Here is a 20,195-nt window from a genome sequence, read left to right on the forward strand (position 1 = left end):
GTGGCGAGTGGCGGTGATTGGTGGAGCTCAGGAGAGGGGGCGGGGCAGCGGGAAATTCGAATAGAGAGGCGGGTCCAAAGAGGGAGTGGAATGGATGCGGGGGTTCCGGCGTACCGGAGGCGACGCGAGATGGCGACGGCGACCTCGGGTACGCGAGCCCGGGCAGGGCGGGGCGTCGTGGTCTGGAGCCTTGTAGGGCGATGCGTTGGAGTCCGGTCCAGGCTCCGCGAGTTGTCCCTGAGACGCCGGAATGGCGCGGGGGCGGGAAGCGGAAAGCTGGGAGTGTGGGAGTCGCAGGCTAGTTCCTTCTCAATTTCCTGCTCTCAGCGCGGATCAGTAGACCAGGGTTGAGACCGGTGCCCGCGCCTTTTTTATCCCAGCTCACTTTTCCTTTGTGAGCTTCAGTCTACTTTGTAAAATGGGGATAATGACCCCATCTCAGAAGATTACATGAGTAAGCGATCGAGAAGTAGCTAATACTCTAACCGTAGGGACAAACGGAAGGGGGCTGGATGCAGGTTTGGGGGAAGGGTTTGTGTAAGACGTGTTGTTTGGGTGCAGGGAGATCCCTGAGAGACGTTAGAGGTTCAGACGGGCTGCAGCTGGGTGTCAGTTGACAGCATAAGATGTACTGAGATCACAGAAAAGGGAAATAAGGGACTGCTTTCACTCTAGCCGTGGAAGTCAGTGCTATTTTAGGGTTGGAAAGGCTGTTAGGACATTCAGAATCTTGCTCTGCTCTCTTCCTGTAGAAAATTCTAGTCAGTGATTATGGTGGGCACTATAGTAATTTATTGGAATCCCTTACTGTTTGTCAGGCCCCGTGGAAAAACAAAGCTATTTAGTAGAATGACAAAACACATGTTGAGCCCTTGCTCCGTGCCAGGCATAGTTGTAAGCACTTTATGGTGATGAATCATTTATCTGCACAACGCTGAGGCAGTTTACTGTTATTGTCCCTGTTTTACAGATGAAGAAACTGAGGCATAGATGAGTTGAAAAGCTTGCTGAAAGTTAAGAAATAGTAAATATTGGGGTTTGAATTCTCACTCAGGCAGTCTGACTTTAGAGGCTCTGCTCTTAACCATTATGCCCAAGCACACGAAATTCCTGCTGTCTGAGCACAACTTCCCTGCACCCTTCCAAGACCCCCCTGTGTTTGGTACATAGCAGATAGCGTAAATATGTTTGAATGAATATTGTCCCATTCCTAGAGGTGCATATAGTCTGTTTCAGTAGATAGTCACAGAAACATAACATCATGAAAAGCAATGACTACCTACTGCTATAGGGAGTGCAGAATTGGGAGTAAACCCTTGGGTATCCTGGGAAGACTTCCTTAAGGAAGTGATATTTGAGGTAGGTTTCAAAGGTTGGATAGGAGTTTGCCAGGCCTTGGTGCGACAAAAAGACTACCAAGTGATCAATTTCTTATTTAAGATGTAAGGCCAGAGATGCTCTCTTTGGCTCAATCTCCTCATCAATAAAAGAAAAAGTTAAGCTGAATGAAACTTGGGAATTTTGGAAGAGGGGAAAATTAGAAGAAATTATCGCTAGCTTGGCCCAACCTTAAAGTTGCTTTTCTAATGAAAAGGATAGACTTTTGTACCATAGGCATCTGTATGTTTGTGCTTATCCTTCCCTCCTGTCCTGCACTGTGAGCTTTGGGGCAAGAATGGCAGTGAGCCACTTTTATGAAGAAAACAGGAAACAAATAAGCCAATGTTTTATGTTAGTTAGGCCATCAAAACTTAATTTGTTCAGCATATACTCCCTGAGAGCCTATTCTGTGCCACGCATTGGGGATATAAGGGTGAGCAGAGTAAGGCTTGTTTTCACTGAGTTCAGTCAGATGGAGAAGATACAAATATGCCGTTACCGTGGAATGTTGTGAGTGCTTGGATAGAGAAGCTAAAGAGTCATGGGCTCACCTAACAGAGTCTTAATAGGGCAGTAATTTTACAAGGAAAGATTTTTTAGAGGAAGTAAGGTGTGTTTGCCTCAATTATCTCAGTTACTTGGCAGGAGGTGGTGGTGAAAGGATAAAGAAGATAGTCCAGGGAGAGAGAACAGCATGTGCAAAGGCCCAAAGGTGTGAGAGAACTTGGTGTGTTGTAGGAACTGAAGGAAATTCATTATTGCTGAGGGCTTACAGTGCAAGGAAGAAAGTGGAGGAAGATGATTGGAAAGAAGTGAGGCTGCAGGTGAGGAGACCAGTTGGGAGACTGCTGAGATGAGGACAACCTTGGCAAAGATTGTACAGTGTGGATGGGGAACAAGTAGACTCATTTAAAAAGGTAGAGTTGACAGATATTAATGAAAAACTGATATGGGAAATGAGAGAAGATGGAGTTAAGAAAGACTCTCCCGTCTTTGGGGTTGGTTCCATTTATTTACCTTAGAGAGCACAGAAGGAAGGCGAGGTTGCAGAAAGGTGGAGAAAGATTCAGTTTAAGATGGGTGGAGTTTGAAGTGCCTGAGAACCATGTAAGAAGAGATGTCAGGGCAGCAGCTGGGAATGTGGATCTGAAGTTCAGGAGAGATGTCTGGTGTGGAGGTGTCAACTAGGAGTCATCAGCTTTGAGGTGGTAATTGAAGCCAAGAGGGTAGGTGACCATGCCTGTGAAATTAATCAATGGGAGTTCTCTACTAAGGGCAGTTTTGTTCCCCACAGGGACAACCTGTGATATCTGGAGACATTTTTGGTTGTTACAGTGGGGCGGTGGGGAATGCTACTACTGGCAATGTGTTTAGCACATATTCATATATGCTAAACTTCCTACAATGCACATGATAGCTCCCCCACCCCACCACCATCCCCCAAGAATTACTCAATCCAAAATATCAATAGTGGAGAAACTGAACAACCCTGATCTGGACAGGAGGATAGAAGTAGCCTAGGAAAAACACAGAAACCGAGAAGGAGTGAATAGAGACTGGGTGGCATGGAAACTCAGGGAAAAGTATATTTTCCAAAGGAAAGATCAAGGGTGTTGAATGCTGCTGGGAAGTCAGATAGGATGGGGATTGAGCTTGTCTATTGGATTTAGCAGGAAGGAGGTCACTGATGACCCTGCTCGATGGTGAGGGTAGAAGTGAGTTGCCTCCTTGAGGGGAGTGAGTAGCAAGAGGAGAAGTGTAATGTAATAGTAAACAATAACAACTGGGGACATTTGCTGAGTGCTTACTGCAGGCTCTGTGCTAAACATTGTATGTACATTATTTCTCTGACTCCTCACAATCTTATTGGGGTAGATACTGTTATTTTTAGAGAAAGAAACAGGCTTAAAGAGGTTAAGAAGCCTTCCCAAGGTCACAGTTAGTAGGTGGAACCTGCCTCCTACTCCAAGGCCTATGGGGAAACGGAAATGAAGAGGCTGAGGCTGAGCTCACGTAATGAGCTCTGGAGTTAGACCTTCATTTGAAGCTCTATCACTCTCTCGCTGTTGACCATGGGCAGCTAGCTAACCTCTCTAATACTGTAGTTTCCTCATTTGGAAAATGGGGGATGAAAAGAAAACTCTTACAGAGCTTTTACCAAGTACCAATGCTGTTTGAAGCACCTTTACATGAATTACTGTATTTGCTACCTTAGCCACCCAACGAATAGTTATTTTTATTTATTCCTATTTTACAGGTGTGGAAATTGAGGCACAGGAATGGAAAAATCATTTCGCCAGGTTATTTAGTTAGTTGTAAGTGGCAGAGCTGGGATTTGAACCCAGGCCATCTTACCCTGAATTTTTTTCCGACCTTGAATTTTTACCAGCCTACTATATACTACTCTGTTGACATTTTACATGTTACTTCTGTTAATCCTCATTAAGCCCTTCCAAGGCTCACCCCACCCCATTTATGGGTAAGGAAACTGGGGTACATGGATGTTAAGTCAGTTGCCCATGGTCACAAGCTAATAAGTGTTAGAACTGGAATTTAAATTCTGCTCTGTCTAACCAGTCTATACTCTTTCTACATCACCACAGACTTTCCCTTCCCCTGTATTGATCACTGAGCTTTCTAAGTGCTTCTGTATCTGCCATCTTTCTCTTTTCCCACAAAATAGAAACCTGGGAAAGACAGGTAAGGAGAGGCTCCCGCACACATTTTTGACAAGTCAGTGAACCTCTCTGCATCTTAGTTTTCTCATTTGTGCAGGTGCATCTGCAGGTTTCTACTAACTTGCTACTGAGTCTCGAGACTGCCATGGGTCAAATGAGAACTAGAATCTCAAGTGCCTTGTAAACCTTAGAGTGAGAAATGGTGTTACTAGTATTGTTTGTCAGATGAAGGAACAGAGGTCCAGTTTCTGGAACAGGCCGACTGCTTATGGGTATGTCTTACTTATGTGTAAGATTCGTCCCGGGGGCGTCTGTCCAGCTTTTTGACTTGCTGTTTCTGTGCTGGCCACACATACCAGCTTCTTGCCTGTATGAGGCCACAGGCAAAAAGGCTCCCAACAACCAGCTACTACCACCAGCAAAAAGGAGAGAATCAGAGCTACCAAAAACTTTCCCAGTTGGTACATAATAGGGAGGCAATATAGCATCTTCATTAAAAGCTGATTTTTGGAGGTGAAGAGAGCAAGGTTTGAATACTGCTCTTAGCTGTGAGCTATAGAATGGTATCCTCCGATGTAAAATATGCCCTCCTCAGAAGATTTTTTTCCAGCTTTTTAATCCTCACAGAAATTATGGGAAGTAAACTAAATTGAAAGCTTACAGTGGAGGAGGATTTAATGTCAGTGCCTTTTACAAACTGAGCTGGGTCAGAAAGGGACTAGAGGCTGCCTCAAAACCTTATCCCTTCCAAACAAAGATTTCCACAGTGTCATTTTTATCATTTTTTAAAAAATGCAAACACATTACGGCATAACAGAACTAGATTACATAGAAAATAAACCCACATAATCCTCCATCAAGAGAAAAATCATTAGCAGTTTGGGGTGTGTGTGTATAATATATATAATGTGTATACGTGTGTGTGTGTATATGTATGTATTTGTGTGTGTGTGTGTGTATATATATATATATACATATATATATTATAAACCCCAGGTAAGAAATGGAGGCACAGAAAAATCAGGCAGTTCATTGACTGGTTTTAGGTGGAGACACGTCAACTCTTTTAATCCTTGAATAACTGTGAGGTGCTGGTCATGTCAACACCTTGAAAATTCAAAGTGTGTCCTGCCAGCAGCATCAGCATCATCTGGGAGCTGCTAGAGATGCAGAATCTTAGGCATCACCCTAGGGACTGAAGCCAAATCTGTATTTTAACCAGATCTTCCAGGTTATTTGTATACATATTACAGTCTACACCCTACTGGATCTACCTGTAGAGCAGGATAGGAACTGAGGCCAAGCTTAGGGACACCCACAGCATGGCCAGGGTGGAAAAAGCTTCCCCCGAAATGAGCTGTGACCCCTGACCCTCCCAATACTATCCTCAGGACCCCAGCCTCCAGGCCTTTTTCCTGCCCCTGTTGTCAAGGTTACGGGGATCTCTAGTCTACTAAGATGCTGGGGTTTTGTTTTGCTTTTAGGCTCTGCTTATTCCTCCTTTGAAGAGCAAAAGACAAAATGTAGGTTGTGATACAAGATAAAGTAATAGCTCCAAGGCCCCAGGCATAAAACACTGAGGTGCTTGAGGGAGCTGCTGCGCCTCTATGAGCGTCTTCACTGGAAAAACGGGACTAACAGAACCTGCCTCTCAGGGACACCATGGAGATTAAAGTGTACCCACCATGTAGTCAGTGCTTCATAAATGTTAATGTTTGCTAATACGCGATATGCTTTAGTCCCTGGCTTGTATATCATCTCTCTCCTCAAACCCCCCACTACACTCTGCCTGAGACCATGCATTCGATTCATCTTTTTCTTCTATTTTGCCCTTCTGTGCTCGCCCTCATCAACAGAGCACACAGTCCTGCCTCACCAGTTCTCTAAGGGACCCATGCTTTCACACCTCTGTGCTTTTGCACTTGCCATTCCTTCTGCCTGGAATGCTTAGAAAACTCCAGTTCATCCTTCAGAGCTCAGCTAATTTAAGTACCTCCTCCTCCAAGACGACTCCTCTTACTTCTCAGCAAAGCTACCACCATACTTCATGCCTTAAACTTATCTTCTCTCTTCCAGGAGCTGGTCGCTGTCGGCTAAGCAAGGTGGGAGCTGGCCGGCGCCCGCCTCCAGCTCGAGTAAGGGTAGCCGTGCGACTGCGGCCATTTGTGGATGGAACAGCTGGAGAAAATGATACCCCCTGTGTACGGGGTCTGGACAGCTGTTCTCTAGAGATTGCCAACTGGAGGAACCACCAGGAGACTCTCAAATACCAGTAAGGCTCAGGCCACTCTCTCCTCCTATCCCTCTCTGAGACCTGCTCACACTATCACTTGCCTAGATAGTTTCTCAGACCTTCCTCCTCAGGATCCTTGCTCTTTCCTTAGCACAGAGCTGTTCCCCACACTTCATTTGTTCATGCAGGAAATGTTTGTGGGTGCCCACTGGGGTGGGTCCTCTGTAAGATACTGTGGGGAAAGACTAGACGCTGAATCAGACACACATTACTGTTCAGTCTTGTGAGGGAAATGGGTACAAAATTGGGAAGGAGCAGCAAAGGTGAGCAGGGGAGTCCCAGTTCGGGTCTTGGGGAGGTGTGGGAAGGGTTGGGGGAACACAGACCAACTAGCCAACCCAGGCAGCAGTAGGGTGATGTCAGAGAAGACCACCCAGGTTTGGGGACAAAACTCACAAGACCAACTACTTTAAAATTCCATTGGAGATTTAAAGTTCAGGCTCCTTGGCTTGTCATTCTAGGCCAGGAGGTGGCAAACTACAGCCTGCAGGTCAAATCTGACCAGGAGTTTTTTGTAAATAAAACTTTATTGGAACACAGGCATGCTCATTTATTTACATGTTGTCTATGGCTGCTTTCTGCCTGACTGCAGTGGCAGAGTTGAGTAGTTGTGGAAGGAACGATATGGTCCACAGAGCCTAAAATATTTACTGTCTGGCTCTTTATGGAAAAAGTTTGCCAGCCCTGTTATAGGCCCTTGACAATTTGGCTTCAGTTTCTGTCCAGCCTCATCCCTCCAACACATGCTACACTCGACTCATACTAATCCCTGCCATGGCCTCAGCCACAGCTTCTCCACTGGAGTGCAGTGAATGCACTATAGGTATTTTGAGTCTCATCTAGTCATTAGCAGCATCCTCTCCTTACTCCACTGTGGTGTACAGGTGCTACTTTCTATATATACTGTGATGTGAAAAAGATTGGGGAGCCCTGCCCTTTCACACGTCTTGTTTATGTGCTATTATTGATACTTAGAGTATCTTTTTCTTCTCTGGCAAAATTCTCCTTCCCCAGACAGACTCAGTTACTCCTTCTAGTGCGTTTTCATCTTCATTTCCTGAATTGCAGCAAAGTATGGGTATCTAGCTATGCCACCAGACTGCAAGACTCCCAAGACCAAGGAGGTCAGATTCATCACTGTGTTCCTACGTCAATACAGAGACTGGGATGGAAGGTGTTCAGTGGGTGCTTTCTAAGGTCTTTGTGCAAGAAAAGGCATAGAGACTCTTTAAAATCCGAGGCCAGTATTTATCCTCTAGGTCCAGGTGAGAATGGAACCCTCCACTAATTCCCTCCTTTCTTCCTGCCTGCAGGTTTGATGCCTTTTATGGGGAGAGGAGTTCTCAGCAGGACATCTATGCAGGATCAGTGCAGCCCATCCTAAGGCACTTGCTGGAAGGGCAGAATGCCAGTGTGCTTGCCTATGGGCCCACAGGGGCAGGTGAGGGAGCCAGATAGGGAATAGCTATGGGTCAGAAAGGACCCAGGAGTGGGGGACAAATCTTACAGCTTTCTCCACTCTCTCCCCAGGGAAGACGCACACAATGCTGGGCAGCCCAGAGCAACCTGGGGTGATTCCCCGTGCTCTCATGGACCTCCTACAGCTCACAAGGGAGGAGGGCGCTGAGGGCCGACCATGGGCTCTGTCTGTTACTATGTCCTACTTAGAGATTTACCAGGAAAAGGTGAGGTCCCTTTCTGGTCAGGAAAGGAGGAGACAAAGGGTCAAAAATCAGACCTAGTTCTAGAATATGAAGCTGCACTCCAGCAAGGAGGTGCAATACCTAAAAAGATAGAGGTTGGGGTACTAGGTAGTACAACTCTGAGAATCCAACAGATGAAAGGAGACTGATCCCCAGGAAGTAAGCAGCATGTGACTGGAGAACTGGTCCTACCTCTCACTTCTCAAACAGGTGTTAGACCTCTTGGAACCTTCATCGGGAGACCTGGTGATTCGAGAAGACTGTCGAGGAAACATCCTGATTCCAGGCCTTACGCAGAAGCCCATCACTAGCTTTGCTGATTTTGAGCGGCACTTCCTACCAGCCAGTCGAAATCGGACTGTAGGAGCCACCCGGCTCAACCAGCGCTCCTCCCGAAGTCATGCTGTGCTTCTGGTTAAGGTGAGGCCCAGTGATGGGTGAAGACCTGGGGATCCACTGGAGCCTGAGCTAGGGTCCTTGCTCAGGGGTCCTTGCTTTTACCCCCTAGGTGGATCAGCGGGAACGTTTGGCCCCGTTTCGCCAGCGGGAGGGTAAACTGTATCTGATTGACTTGGCTGGCTCAGAGGACAACCGGCGCACGGGCAACAAGGGCCTGCGGCTGAAGGAGAGTGGAGCTATCAACAGCTCCCTCTTTGTACTGGGCAAGGTGGTGGATGCGCTGAACCAGGGCCTCCCGCGTGTGCCTTACCGGGACAGCAAGCTCACTCGCCTGTTGCAGGTCAGGCCATCCATCTCAGGCAAAGGGGGCTAGAGAAGGAGGTTCTCAGGCCTGCTGGGGTGTTGGGGAACAGTAGGGGAGGGGAAGATGGGGCTTCTGACCCACCCACCCTGCTCCATCCCCATCCCTCAGGACTCTCTGGGTGGCTCAGCCCACAGCATCCTCATTGCCAACATTGCCCCTGAGAGACGCTTCTACCTAGACACAGTCTCTGCACTCAACTTTGCTGCCAGGTCCAAGGAGGTGATAAACCGGCCTTTTACCAATGAGAGTTTGCAGCTTCATGGTGAGGACTGGGATTGGCAGGAGTGGAAAGGCAGAGTCTGGATAATTGGGGAGTTCACTGATTCCACCAAGCATCACCATAGAGACTGACACCCCTTCTCTCCCCCACCTCTACCCTGCCATCTTCCCCTAGTCTTGGCACCTGTTAAACTGTCTCAGAAAGAACTGCTAGGCCCTTCAGAGGCAAAGAGAGCCCGAGGCTCTGAGGAAGAGGAAATTGGGAGTCCTGAGCCCCCAGCAGCTCCAGCCTCTGCCTCCCAGAAACTCAGGTGAGCAGAGAGGAAGGGGCCTTGGGCATATTCCCTTTCCTGTTGTGTCTGGATTGGGTGCAGATTAGCAGTGGGTTTAGCCTGTCAGATCCTTGAGCTGTGAACTTGTTCTTCCATTGGATTCACCCCAAATCCTCCTCTGTTGAATTCACTGAAGTGCTAAGATCAACCTCAAGCCTTGATGGTGCTGCCAGGGGCCCCAGGAGGCCTCCTCCTTGAGCTCCTAGCCCCCTTCCTTTCCATTTCCCACCCCTTTAATGCAGCCAGCAAAATCTCACATTTTGGCACTGATATTTCAAGGATGAGCACTTGTGCTTCTGACTCAAGGAGTAATGAGGATCAGGTCTTTTAGGTACCGAGGATAAGAAGAGCAAAGCAAAGGAGATCAGGAGATGAAGAGAGATGTCTTGCAGAGACATCTGTGTTAGAGTCCAACCTTTCCATGACTTTCCATGGAAAGGGCAAAGTTGCTGTCCTAACTGCTCTGCTTCTACCCTCAATCCAAACAAAGCCTCTCTAAAGTAAGTCCTTTCTGTGCATGGCCTCCGCCGGTTCTGATAGTCCCACCTCAGGGCCCAGTATGTACCAATACTCAGGTCACCTCTGTTTAGTGGTCTTGCTTTCTATGTCTGGATACTTGGCCTTCTCTAACTCCAAGGAACCAGCTGCAGTTTGAACTCTGTCCTCTTTCTACCCCTAGCTGAAATAAAGCCTCTCTAAATTGTCTAAGTCCTAAGATTACTGAACAAAGGTGACTTGAGGAAGCCAAGGATTAGCACACACTCTGCCCTACGGGGCTGTCGTAGTCAAGGAAAGATGGCATACATAAAGTGCTTGTGCTCACTCGGAATCATTTCTCAATCTTGTCCTTAAGCCATCTGTCAGCAGTCCCCACTCCTATGTGTACAAACTCAGAGAAACATACACACCTGCACATCTATATTACATGTGAATAGGCCAGGTCTCTGCCAGACAGGCACCTTGGGTAAGCTCAGTGATGGGGCACATCAGACCTAGACAGACCCTGACCTTGGGGGGCTCACGTTTCAGTTGAGGAAGCAAGATGGGAATATCAGTATAAAATGCAAGGTAGAGAGTACAGAGCACAATGAGGAAGGAGGATCCTCTTGCTCTGTGAGAGCTGGGAAGGGGGAAATGACTTCTGTGTTCACCAGTATTTTCTAATCCTGCTCTTCTAGGCACTTGCACACAAAGAACAGGGCACTCCCTATCCATAAGGAGCTAGTTCACAGTGTAGGAAAGAAGATACACAATCAAGCTGGGCATCATGGAAAGGTGGCATCAAACTGACTTTGAATGATAGCTGAGATCAGATGTGAGGGGGAAGATTCCAGACAGAAGAAACAAATGTTAGGCATTATCATGCTCAGATTAAGTCAGGACTCTGCCCTAAATAGGCTTTTCCTACTGCCTACAAGGGAAAGGCTTAGCGTTTGAGGTCTTCAATGGCTTTCAAAGCCCTGCTGAAAATGACCTCCTCTGTGAAGCTTTCACCGACTGCTCCTCTAAGTGGACTGGCACACAGCCCTTGCTGTTACCTTATCATAGTCTCTAACTTTCTGTTAGACAGTGAGTACCTTCAGGGCAGGATGATGTCTTAGACTCCCACGAATACATGGCACTCAGGTGTTCGTTAAATGCTGTTTCTCATCTGATCTGGCATCCCTGAGAGGTTACTTGGGCAAGTGGTGATGGAACCCCATTCACCTGTAGAAGACACTGTACCCGGAGGGTCTGGATGACTTATTCAGGCTTGCTTAGCAAGTTAACACTAGGGCTCTGGAATCACAGATACACCAGGTTAAGGCATGATGAGGGGGATCCTGCTGCTGGAGAGGGTGATGAGAGAAGGGGTAGGTGAGGAGTAACGTCTTTGTCTGCTCAGCCCCCTACAGAAGCTAAGTAGCATGGACCCAGCTATGCTGGAGCGCCTTCTGAGCCTAGACCGTCTGCTGGGCTCCCAGGGGAGCCAGGGGACCCCTCTACTGAGCACCCCGAGGCGAGAGCGGATGGTGCTCATGAAGACGGTGGAGGAGAAGGATTTGGAAATTGAGGTAAGTATTGTGGGGTTGAGGGTGGGATTCCTATTGGCCTTGAGAAGCAGTCTGAAGATCTTCAGAGAAGGACACTGAAAGGCTAGACCAGCATCCAGTTTTCACCTGACACCGGAATCCCTCAGTTCTCCAGCTTCTGCTTGAAGGTCCTTAACGTGGCTGATCTTTGAAAAATAATTGAGATCAGACGTGAAGAGGTGAGGTGGGGGGAATCCCAGATAAAAGGAACAAATGCAAGACATTGCCATTTTTTTTCTTTTTCTTTTTCTTTTCTTTTCTTTTCTTTTCTTTTCTTTTTTTTTTTTTTTTTTTTGACATTGCAGTTTCTTAAACCCCAGCTCAAATTAAGTTAGGACTCTCTGCTTGGAACACTCCATCCCTTTAGTGTTTCACAAAGAGGTCTGTTCCACTTCTGGGCAGCCCTGATCATTGGAAAGCCCTTAATTCCATTGGGCTCCAATTGTCTCCTGGTAGTTCTCCCATCTGGTCCTCCACCTGCCCTTCGAGGGCCTCAGAGCCCTGCACGTTCACTTTTCTAATCCACTGCCCTTCAGGCTGCCTTAAAGTTGTTTCTGGGTCATATCTCTCCCTGATTTTTTCTAACAGAGGCTTAAGATGAAGCAAAAAGAACTGGAAGCCAAGGTGCTTGCCCAGGAGGCTGCAGACCCAAAGGAAAAAGAGAATTACTCTCCCACAATGCTCCGACCCCTTGCCCGCCGCACAGTCACAGTTGCTAAACCCCTCAAAAAGGCTGTTGTGATGCCCCTACAACTGAGTAAGTTTAGGGTCCAGGAGGTTCCAGATAACTGAGATCTTAGAAGGGGAGATTTGGAGCAGCTGACTTCATGCCATTCATCTCCTCCCACCATGTACCAGCCCCAGGGAAGGGGGAGAAGGACCTGAACTAGAGCTGGGTGCACTGCTCTCGGGCATTTAGTACAATGAGGTGGAATGACGAGAGCATGATTATCGTACAAGACCAAATGAGATTACTTTCAAATGCAAGTATAAGAAAGGTCATGTGGAAACACAACAACAGGAGGTTAACTCAGGGTGGAGGGGAACCGGGGTGTCAGAAATGGGAGCCCCAAACTACTATTGTGCAGGGCAGGAGGCGTGTTGTGTATTAAAATGGACTCTGCCGTAATTCCAGTTCACAATTCTTGCTTTCAGTTCAGGAACAGGCAGCATCCCCAAATGCTGAGATCCATATCTTGAAGAAAAAAGGCAGGAAGAGAAAGGTAAGAGAAGCTGAAGGCTTAGGCTATACCTGCAGCCCAAGAGAGGTAAGGGGTAGTGAGCTCTAGTGAGAAGGGGTCTGGCTACAGAATTACATGGCCCGTCAAACATTTAATCAGCTATTTACAGCTCTTCCAAGCTGCTTACCCTCTGAATATGGTGATGCTTCACAGGGCATTTAGGATAAAATGCAGTGACATGAATGTACCTAGCAGAGTATAGCAGAGTAGGTGTCCATCACTTGTGGGTGGCTCTCATCCTTGGTCAGTAGCTATGTACTAGGTACAGTATTGTAGCCTGGGTCCTGCCTTCTACCAAATTCAGAGCCCTCTTAGGGAAACAGATCCTGAACAGTTAAGAAATGAAATAACACTGAAAGAATGACCTAAAAACTGAGAATGGGGGTGGGGTAAGGGGGTGGCATTTTTTTGAGTACTTTCTCCTGTGTGCTTTCCTAGGGATGAAAGAGCTTGTTTCCTTTTGAGAAATGAGGGACCAGATTTAAAAGTTTACTATTACTATGTGTATTACATTCATTAGCTCATTTGATCTTTACAGCAACTCTATCAGCAACTCTATTACCACTCTTCACAGGTTGGATAAAATGAGTATCAGTCCAGAGAGTGACCAGAGGGAGGGTTTTTGAACAGACTTAACAGGAGGAAAAGAGGCTGGTGAGGGCAGGGGAGGTAGCTGCTATTAGGCTCCTATCCTTGGCAGAGGAGTCCAAAGTGGTTTAATGCCACGGGCTGAACAGCAAACTCTGCTGTTTCTGTCACTCACCTCCTCCTGCCTCATAGCTGGAGTCCCTGGATGCCTCTGAACCAGAGGAGAAGGCTGAGGACTGCTGGGAACTACAGATCAGCCCAGAGCTACTGGCCCACGGGCGCCAAAAAATATTAGATCTGCTGAATGAAGGTTCAGCCCGGGATTTGCGCAGCCTGCAGCGCATTGGCCAAAAGAAGGCCCAGCTCATCGTGGGCTGGAGGGAGCTCCACGGCCCCTTCAGCCAGGTAATGGCCCTGGAATGGAGTAGGGGGTGGGAGGAGACTGGTGCCGCTTAGACCTCTTCCCCATCCCTGCTATCCTGCCAGGTGGAGGACCTGGAGCGCGTGGAGGGCATATCCGGGAAACAGATGGAGTCGTTCCTGAAGGTGAGCTCACAGCTCGGGCCCCCTCCTTCCCGTGGCCTGTGCCCTGCCTGGCCCTAATGCTGCTCTCGCCTTTCTCCCTGTGTTGCAGGCGAACATCTTGGGTCTAGCTGCGGGCCAGCGCTGCGGCCCCTCCTGACCGCCAGCTCCCCTCATTTTTTTTTTTAATCTTTGTATAACTGCTTGTCATGTAAATACAGTTTTTACTCCATTGCTTCAGCTTGATTCTTGGGACTGCGGGGATGGGGTCGGGTTATAATTGCCCTTGGGATGAGCCACAAGCTCCGCGGGATGACTTTTTTGGGCGCCATCTTTGGGAAAACATGAAACAGCGCAGGATTGTAAATAAACCGCTGGAGTTGGGAGGGGGAAAAGACGGTGGCCGAGAGGAAACAAAAACCTGACGCGAAAATCCGAGGACGACGACCGTTAGGCGGGAGCGCGCTTAGAGCTTAGCCCCGCCCCATCTGAACCCCTGGCGCGCGCTCCCTACTCTCCCGCTCGGCAACGACAGCGAATTTGTGCGCGTGCGCGCGAAATAACGGCCGCTGGCGTAGGGAGGAGGGGGGTGGAATCTTTGAGGGGGGGAAGAGAGAAGCCGCCCCGTCTCCCGCGCGCCCACCACCTGCGCCATCGTCAGCCAATCAGCGGCCGTCTCAGGGGTCTCGCGCTTGGGGTGACTCCGGCTGCTGGGTGGCTCCCCCGTCCCTCCTCCCGCCAGAGTCCCTCTCGTTCCTCCCCCCTCCCCCTGGCCTCGCGCGCGCTCGCGCTCGCGCCCGCTCCAGCCTCTTGTGTGTCCTCGCGCCCCCCGCCCGCCCTCCCCGCGCGCAGTGTGCTCCGCTCCCCCCACCCTCCTCCTCCTTCCCCCCTCCCGCCCGCCCCGCGCGCCTCCTCCCCGGGTTCCCCCTCCCCCACGGCCGCCTCCTCCTCCTCCCGCCCCAGGGTGAGCGCGAGCCACCTCCCTCCCTCCCTCCGCCATGGATCCCGGCAACTGGAGCAGCTTCATCTTCCAGGTAACAACCCCCTCCCCCCGCCCCCACCCCCCCTTCCCACACCCCCTCCCGCCCGCCCGCCCTCCCGTCCCACCCCCCCCTCCGCGCGCCCGGTGCGCGCGCAGCTGTCCCCCTCCCTCCCTCGCGCCCTCCCCCGCCCTCCCCGAGGCGCCGGCTGGGCGCGCGCGCGGCGGGGGCCGAGGCTGCTCCCTCGCTCCCCCCACCCCGCCCCGCCAGGCTCCAACCGCCGCCGCCGCCGCCGCCGCCGCCCGGGCCCCCGCCCCCGGCCCCCGGCCCCGCGGGGCCTCCCGCCCCCACCCAGGGGGCGTCGCCGCCGCCGTCGCCGCCGCGCTCCGCCAGGCGCCCTCCTTCCCTCCCTCCCGCCGGCCGGGGTGCGCGGGCGGCGGGGCGGCCCGCGGGCCATGCGTTCTGCGCGGCCCAGCCCGGCCGGCCGGGGGCGGCGCCCCGAGCCCGGGCCCCTCGCGGCCCGCGCCCCCGGCCCCCGTTGAGTCCCGGGGGCCCCGCCGTGGCCGAGGCCATGTTCCCCGTGTTCCCTTGCACGCTGCTGGCCCCCCCCTTCCCCGTGCTGGGCCTGGACTCCCGGGGGGTGGGCGGCCTCATGAACTCCTTCCCGCCACCTCAGGGTCACGCCCAGAACCCCCTGCAGGTCGGGGCTGAGCTCCAGTCCCGCTTCTTTGCCTCCCAGGGCTGCGCCCAGAGTCCATTCCAGGTGAGTAGGGGCCGGCCGTGGCGGGCCGGGCCGGGAGGGCGCCTACCCGCGGCCGCGGCCCACACGGCGCCTTGTCTTCGCAGGCCGCGCCGGCGCCCCCACCCACGCCCCAGGCCCCGGCGGCCGAGCCCCTCCAGGTGGACTTGCTCCCGGTTCTCGCCGCCGCCCAGGAGTCCGCCGCGGCCGCGGCTGCGGCCGCCGCTGCTGCCGCCGCCGCCGCCGTTGCTGCTGCGCCCCCGGCCCCGGCCGCCGCCTCCACTGTGGACACAGCGGCTCTGAAGCAGCCCCCGGCGCCCCCTCCGCCGCCCCCGCCGGTGTCGGCGCCCGCCGCGGAGGCCGCGCCCCCTGTCTCTGCCTCCACCATCGCCGCAGCCGCGGCCACCGCCGTCGTAGCCCCAACTTCGACGGTCGCCGTGGCCCCGGTTGCATCTGCCTTGGAGAAGAAGACAAAGAGCAAGGGGCCCTACATTTGCGCCCTGTGCGCCAAGGAGTTCAAGAACGGCTACAATCTCCGGAGGCACGAGGCCATCCACACAGGAGCCAAAGCCGGCCGGGTCCCCTCGGGTGCTATGAAGATGCCCACAATGGTGCCCCTGAGCCTCCTGAGTGTGCCCCAGCTGAGTGGAGCCGGCGGGGGAGGGGGAGAAGCGGGTGCCGGCGGCGGGGCGGCCGCAGTGGCCGCCGGTGGCGTGGTGACCACGACCGCCTCGGGAAAGCGCATCCGGAAGAACCACGCCTGCGAGATGTGCGGCAAGGCCTTCCGCGACGTCTACCACCTGAACCGACATAAGCTGTCGCATTCGGACGAGAAGCCCTACCAGTGCCCGGTGTGCCAGCAGCGCTTCAAGCGCAAGGACCGCATGAGCTACCACGTGCGCTCACATGACGGCGCTGTGCACAAGCCCTACAACTGCTCCCACTGTGGCAAGAGCTTCTCCCGGTGTGCACGGGGCCTCGGCCGCCCACTAGGCGGGTGGGAAGGGAGGGACAGACGGCGATGGAGGTGGCCTGGCCTTGGCTGGTGGGGAGGGAGGGAGGTTTCTGAGGATGGGGACAGGGAGCCACTCCCAGGGAGGAGGGAGGAAAGCCTCTCCTGGTTACCAGGGAGCAGGGGGTGGTACTTAGCAAAGGAGGTGGGTCCTTGGGTTATAGGAGATCTTCGCGTGGGAGGAGGAGGAGGCAGCTCTGCGGAGAGGAGGGATTTCCTGCCTAACCAGGACTCTGAATCCCCGAGCTTGGGGAAAAATGCAGGGACCTTTGGAAAGGCCTGATGTACTAAGTTAGGCAGTTTGGGGGGCACCTCCACACCCCAGGGCCCTAACCCCAACCCCAACGTATCCCCAGGCCGGATCACCTCAACAGTCACGTCAGACAAGTGCACTCAACAGAACGGCCCTTCAAATGTGAGGTAGGAAGCCCGCCTCCTCCTGTCCTAGATTTCATGATTTTGATCCTCATTGTAGTTGTCTGAGTTCAGCCTCTCAGACCCCCTTTTTCTCTCTCTTTTTGCTTTTTCACTCCATTTTCTCATCCCTTCTTCAAGACCTCGTCATCTCACTCCCATTTCCTACAGATCAAAGATCCCCAAGGCTCTGATTCCTTTAACCTCTTGTTCCCCTCTCCCCATTCCCAGAAGCTTTAACTCTCCTGACACCCCCCACGCCCCTCCCCCCTCCCCAGAAATGTGAGGCAGCTTTTGCTACGAAGGATCGACTGCGGGCCCACACAGTACGACACGAGGAGAAGGTGCCATGTCATGTGTGTGGCAAGATGTTGAGCTCGGCTTATATTTCGGACCACATGAAGGTGCACAGCCAGGGCCCTCACCATGTCTGTGAGCTCTGCAACAAAGGTACATGCTGAGGGATGCCGCAAGGGCTGGGGATAGTGGGTGGGGACAGGACCACAGGCCCTTCCACAGATGTGGGTTAAAGGTGCTGTAGTCAAGAGCTCGTGGCATCTAGAGCCCTTTAGGAACCAAGTGAAGCAACATTGGGACCACTGAACATCAGTTCTAAGAGGTCATGGGTGGAGGAGATGCTCTGCCAGAAAGAGACAACTTCTGGGTGTGTGTTGGGAGGTGGAAGGGGAACACAACTGCTTTGGGGGAGTGGTCAAGAGAGCCAGTTCCCAAGAGTCGGAAGGCAAAGTTTCAGCTGTGCAGCCACAAGTTCTTGTCTTCAGCTCCTGGGCAAGTGGGGTATGTTGGCAGGGATTTAACAGGCACTCGCCCTGCCCCAGTAGCAGAGAAAGCTGCTTTTAAACAAATGTACTTCTTCCCTGAGTAATCGGGTTGAGCCGTATGGGGCACTGGAGGGAGGGGACACAGCCGTCTCTGCTGAGGGTCAACTCTTCAAGTGGCTAGGAATCAGTGTCCTGTCACCCTGGGAGAGATACCCCAGCCAGGGAGAATGGGCTCTGTGGATATCAAGGCCCAGAAGCTGACACTACTCAACCAGTTCTCAAGCTCAGGGTGGGGCTATGCCCCACTGGCCCTAGCAGAGTAGTTGGCCCCAGGCTACCAAGGATGTGGGAGGAGGACAGGGCTATCTGAGGAGGGCGTCCCCAGCCTAGGAGAACAGCCCCGTCTCTGGGGTCTCCGCCTGGCTGACCCCCACCCCCCCATCCCAATCCACCCCCCATAGGCTTCACCACGGCAGCATACCTGCGCATCCACGCGGTGAAGGACCATGGGCTCCAGGCCCCGCGGGCTGACCGCATCCTGTGCAAGCTGTGCAGCGTGCACTGCAAGACCCCTGCCCAGCTGGCCGGCCACATGCAGACCCATCTGGGGGGGGCCGCCCCCCCTGTCCCAGGAGACGCCCCCCAGCCACAGCCCACCTGCTGAGGGGGACCCCCGCACCCACCAGGCAAGGCGCGGGGCATGGCTGGGGGGGGTGGGATGGGGTGTGTGGGACAAGGGGGCTCAAAAGGCCCAATAGGGGATCTTAGGAAGGCCAGGGATGCCCACTTATCACCCAAGTTAGGGAGATTTCTGGGGACAGGGAGGGCCCTTCAGGAGAACTGGGTAAGGATGCAGGCTGAAGCCTCTGGGGACCAAGCAGGAAGTGAGCAACGGCTGTGTCCCAGGGGAGGGTGTCTGGGGAAGAGTCTGGGGCAAGGGGCAGGGTGCTTGCCATTCAGATCGCGCTGTGATCTGGTGTTTCTCGCTGCGCAGGTACAGGTGAAGTATGTCCAATGGCAGCAGCGGCGGCAGCAGCGGCGGCAGCGGCGGCAGCAGTGGCAGCCCCTCCCACAGCTGTGGGCTCCCTCTCGGGGGCCGAGGGGGTGCCCGTGAGCTCTCAGCCACTTCCCTCCCAGCCCTGGTGAGCTCCAAGTTGGTGGGGAGGAGAGGGGAGAATGGAGGAAAGTTCCTTGACACCATCTCCTCTTCCCCTCTCTCCTCACCAACTCCTCACTACTTCCCCCACCAACCAAGGAGCCTCCAGAAGGAAAGGAGGAAGAAATGTTTTCTTAGGGGAATTCACTAGGTTTTAACGATTTGTTTCTCCTGCTCCTCTCTTCTCCCTATCAGACCTGACCCCACACACACCTGTCCCCTCGGTTGTGTTGAAGCCCCCTGGACAGTGAGTGGGCAGGGGTGGCAGAGGACAGGAGCAGCCACTGCCCTCACTCCCTCTCCTCTCTGTAACCCCCTGCCCGGCCCTTCCAGGGATTTGTGAGCCTTCTCCCTCGATGGTCCTTCTCGCTCTCCTTCCAGTCCCCCCACCCCCCCATTGTCTGCTGCCCCTCCCTGGGGAGTTGGTGCTTTTTTTTTTTTCCAGGGGGAGGGAGGAGAGGAAGGAGGGGAAGCAAAGATTCTGTCCCAGAGAGGGGAAAAGGTGAGATTTGAGAAGGGGCAGAAGCAGGGAAGGCAAAGGTTGTACCTTCATAAGGTGGGGTTGTTTGGGGTCAGGCCCTAAACATCATCCTACTTGAGAATCTGTCAGGGGAAAACAAGTCAAGGGGAGCAAAAGAAGGAGCCACTAGGGCCAGAGGCAGGACAAGAGATGGAATCTTAGGGGGCCAGGGTAAATGGGGGGATCCAGGGACTAGAGGTGCTTCCTGGGGGTGGGGGGAATGCAGCTGCAGTGTCTCCCCCTTCCCTCTTCCACCCCAGCTCCAGCCCTGGCCTTTTCTTTTCATCCCTCTCCCCCACGACAGAAGCTGTGGCCCTGGCCATGTCATCGTGTTCCTGTGTCCCCTGCATGTTCCCCTCCCTTCACCTCCCATTTTGCGCGGACCCCATTACAATAAATTTTAAATAAAAATCTGTCTCAGACTCAAATGAATTGCTCTCACCAAGCCCCCTGTCCCCACCCCCCAGGAGGATTCTTGGGCCTGGTGCCAGTCTCAGTCTTGCTCTGCCCTGTGCATCTCTGGGGCTCTAGCTCCTCCCTCCCTAGAGGCAGCACCAGTGACTGCAGTCCAGATACAGGGTGAGGCCAAGGCTCCAGTGGCTGGAGAGCAAGTTCCAGGATTCCCAGGTCTCTGGGGAATACCTAGTCTGGACAGGCACAGAATTGCCACTGGAGCTCTGAAGAGCCCTGGGTCAGAAACGCAAACAGTTGCTGGACATAAGTGCTGTTTCCCCATCCATACCCATTGCCTGATGCTCAGACCCTAGCCAAATACCTGCACATCCTTATGAGGGCTCTGAG

General features: G+C 52.7%; 2 protein-coding genes across 7 annotated transcripts; both read left to right on the top strand.

Moving 5' to 3' along the window:
- The first annotated feature begins 16 nt into the window (after window positions 1–16).
- Window positions 17–14,773, top strand: KIF22 (kinesin family member 22). Of its 2 annotated transcripts, XR_004312688.1 has the most exons (15): window positions 17–148; window positions 6,135–6,330; window positions 7,665–7,792; window positions 7,882–8,036; window positions 8,265–8,474; window positions 8,563–8,793; window positions 8,926–9,079; window positions 9,212–9,347; window positions 11,254–11,422; window positions 12,029–12,197; window positions 12,596–12,663; window positions 13,462–13,674; window positions 13,756–13,815; window positions 13,904–14,002; window positions 14,755–14,773. XR_004312688.1 is itself a non-coding variant. In XM_006181517.3 (14 exons), the coding sequence occupies exons 1-14, from the start codon at window positions 91–93 to the stop codon at window positions 13,949–13,951; spliced, it is 1,995 nt and encodes a 664-aa protein (XP_006181579.1). In that variant the 5' UTR covers window positions 17–90; the 3' UTR covers window positions 13,952–14,024. The 2 variants fall into 2 exon arrangements, 1 of the variants encoding a protein (XP_006181579.1); XM_006181517.3 differs by lacking the exon at window positions 14,755–14,773 and having other exon boundaries at window positions 13,904–14,024.
- On the top strand, window positions 14,690–19,809 carry MAZ (MYC associated zinc finger protein). Of its 5 annotated transcripts, XM_032460478.1 has the most exons (7): window positions 14,690–14,825; window positions 15,448–15,534; window positions 15,618–16,474; window positions 16,879–16,942; window positions 17,215–17,386; window positions 18,180–18,404; window positions 18,713–18,866. In XM_032460478.1, exons 1-6 carry the CDS (start codon window positions 14,790–14,792, stop codon window positions 18,380–18,382), a joined length of 1,419 nt encoding a protein of 472 aa, XP_032316369.1. In that variant the 5' UTR covers window positions 14,690–14,789; the 3' UTR covers window positions 18,383–18,404; window positions 18,713–18,866. The 5 variants fall into 5 exon arrangements, with proteins under 5 accessions (XP_032316369.1, XP_032316371.1, XP_032316370.1 ...); XM_032460480.1 differs by lacking the exon at window positions 18,180–18,404 and having other exon boundaries at window positions 14,695–14,825; window positions 18,713–19,809; XM_032460479.1 differs by lacking the exon at window positions 14,690–14,825 and having other exon boundaries at window positions 15,212–15,534.
- Window positions 19,810–20,195: the final 386 nt, after the last annotated feature.

The sequence above is a fragment of the Camelus ferus genome, chromosome 18 (genome assembly GCF_009834535.1).
Source record: "Camelus ferus isolate YT-003-E chromosome 18, BCGSAC_Cfer_1.0, whole genome shotgun sequence".
Taxonomy (NCBI): domain Eukaryota; kingdom Metazoa; phylum Chordata; class Mammalia; order Artiodactyla; family Camelidae; genus Camelus; species Camelus ferus.

What these genes read in the sequence shown, in the direction of transcription:
- KIF22 (XM_006181517.3), top strand. Translation starts at nt 91, where the DNA reads ATGGATGCGGGGGTTCCGGCGTACCGGAGGCGACGCGAGATGGCGACG. An exon ending in GATGGCGACGGCGACCTCGG is followed by an intron (nt 149 to 6,134) that starts GTACGCGAGCCC and finishes TCTCTCTTCCAG; the next exon opens with GAGCTGGTCGCTGTCGGCTA. An exon ending in CAGGAGACTCTCAAATACCA is followed by an intron (nt 6,331 to 7,664) that starts GTAAGGCTCAGG and finishes TCCTGCCTGCAG; the next exon opens with GTTTGATGCCTTTTATGGGG.
- MAZ (XM_032460479.1), top strand. Translation starts at nt 15,343, where the DNA reads ATGTTCCCCGTGTTCCCTTGCACGCTGCTGGCCCCCCCCTTCCCCGTG. An exon ending in TGTGGCAAGAGCTTCTCCCG is followed by an intron (nt 16,475 to 16,878) that starts GTGTGCACGGGG and finishes ACGTATCCCCAG; the next exon opens with GCCGGATCACCTCAACAGTC. An exon ending in AACGGCCCTTCAAATGTGAG is followed by an intron (nt 16,943 to 17,214) that starts GTAGGAAGCCCG and finishes CCCCCTCCCCAG; the next exon opens with AAATGTGAGGCAGCTTTTGC.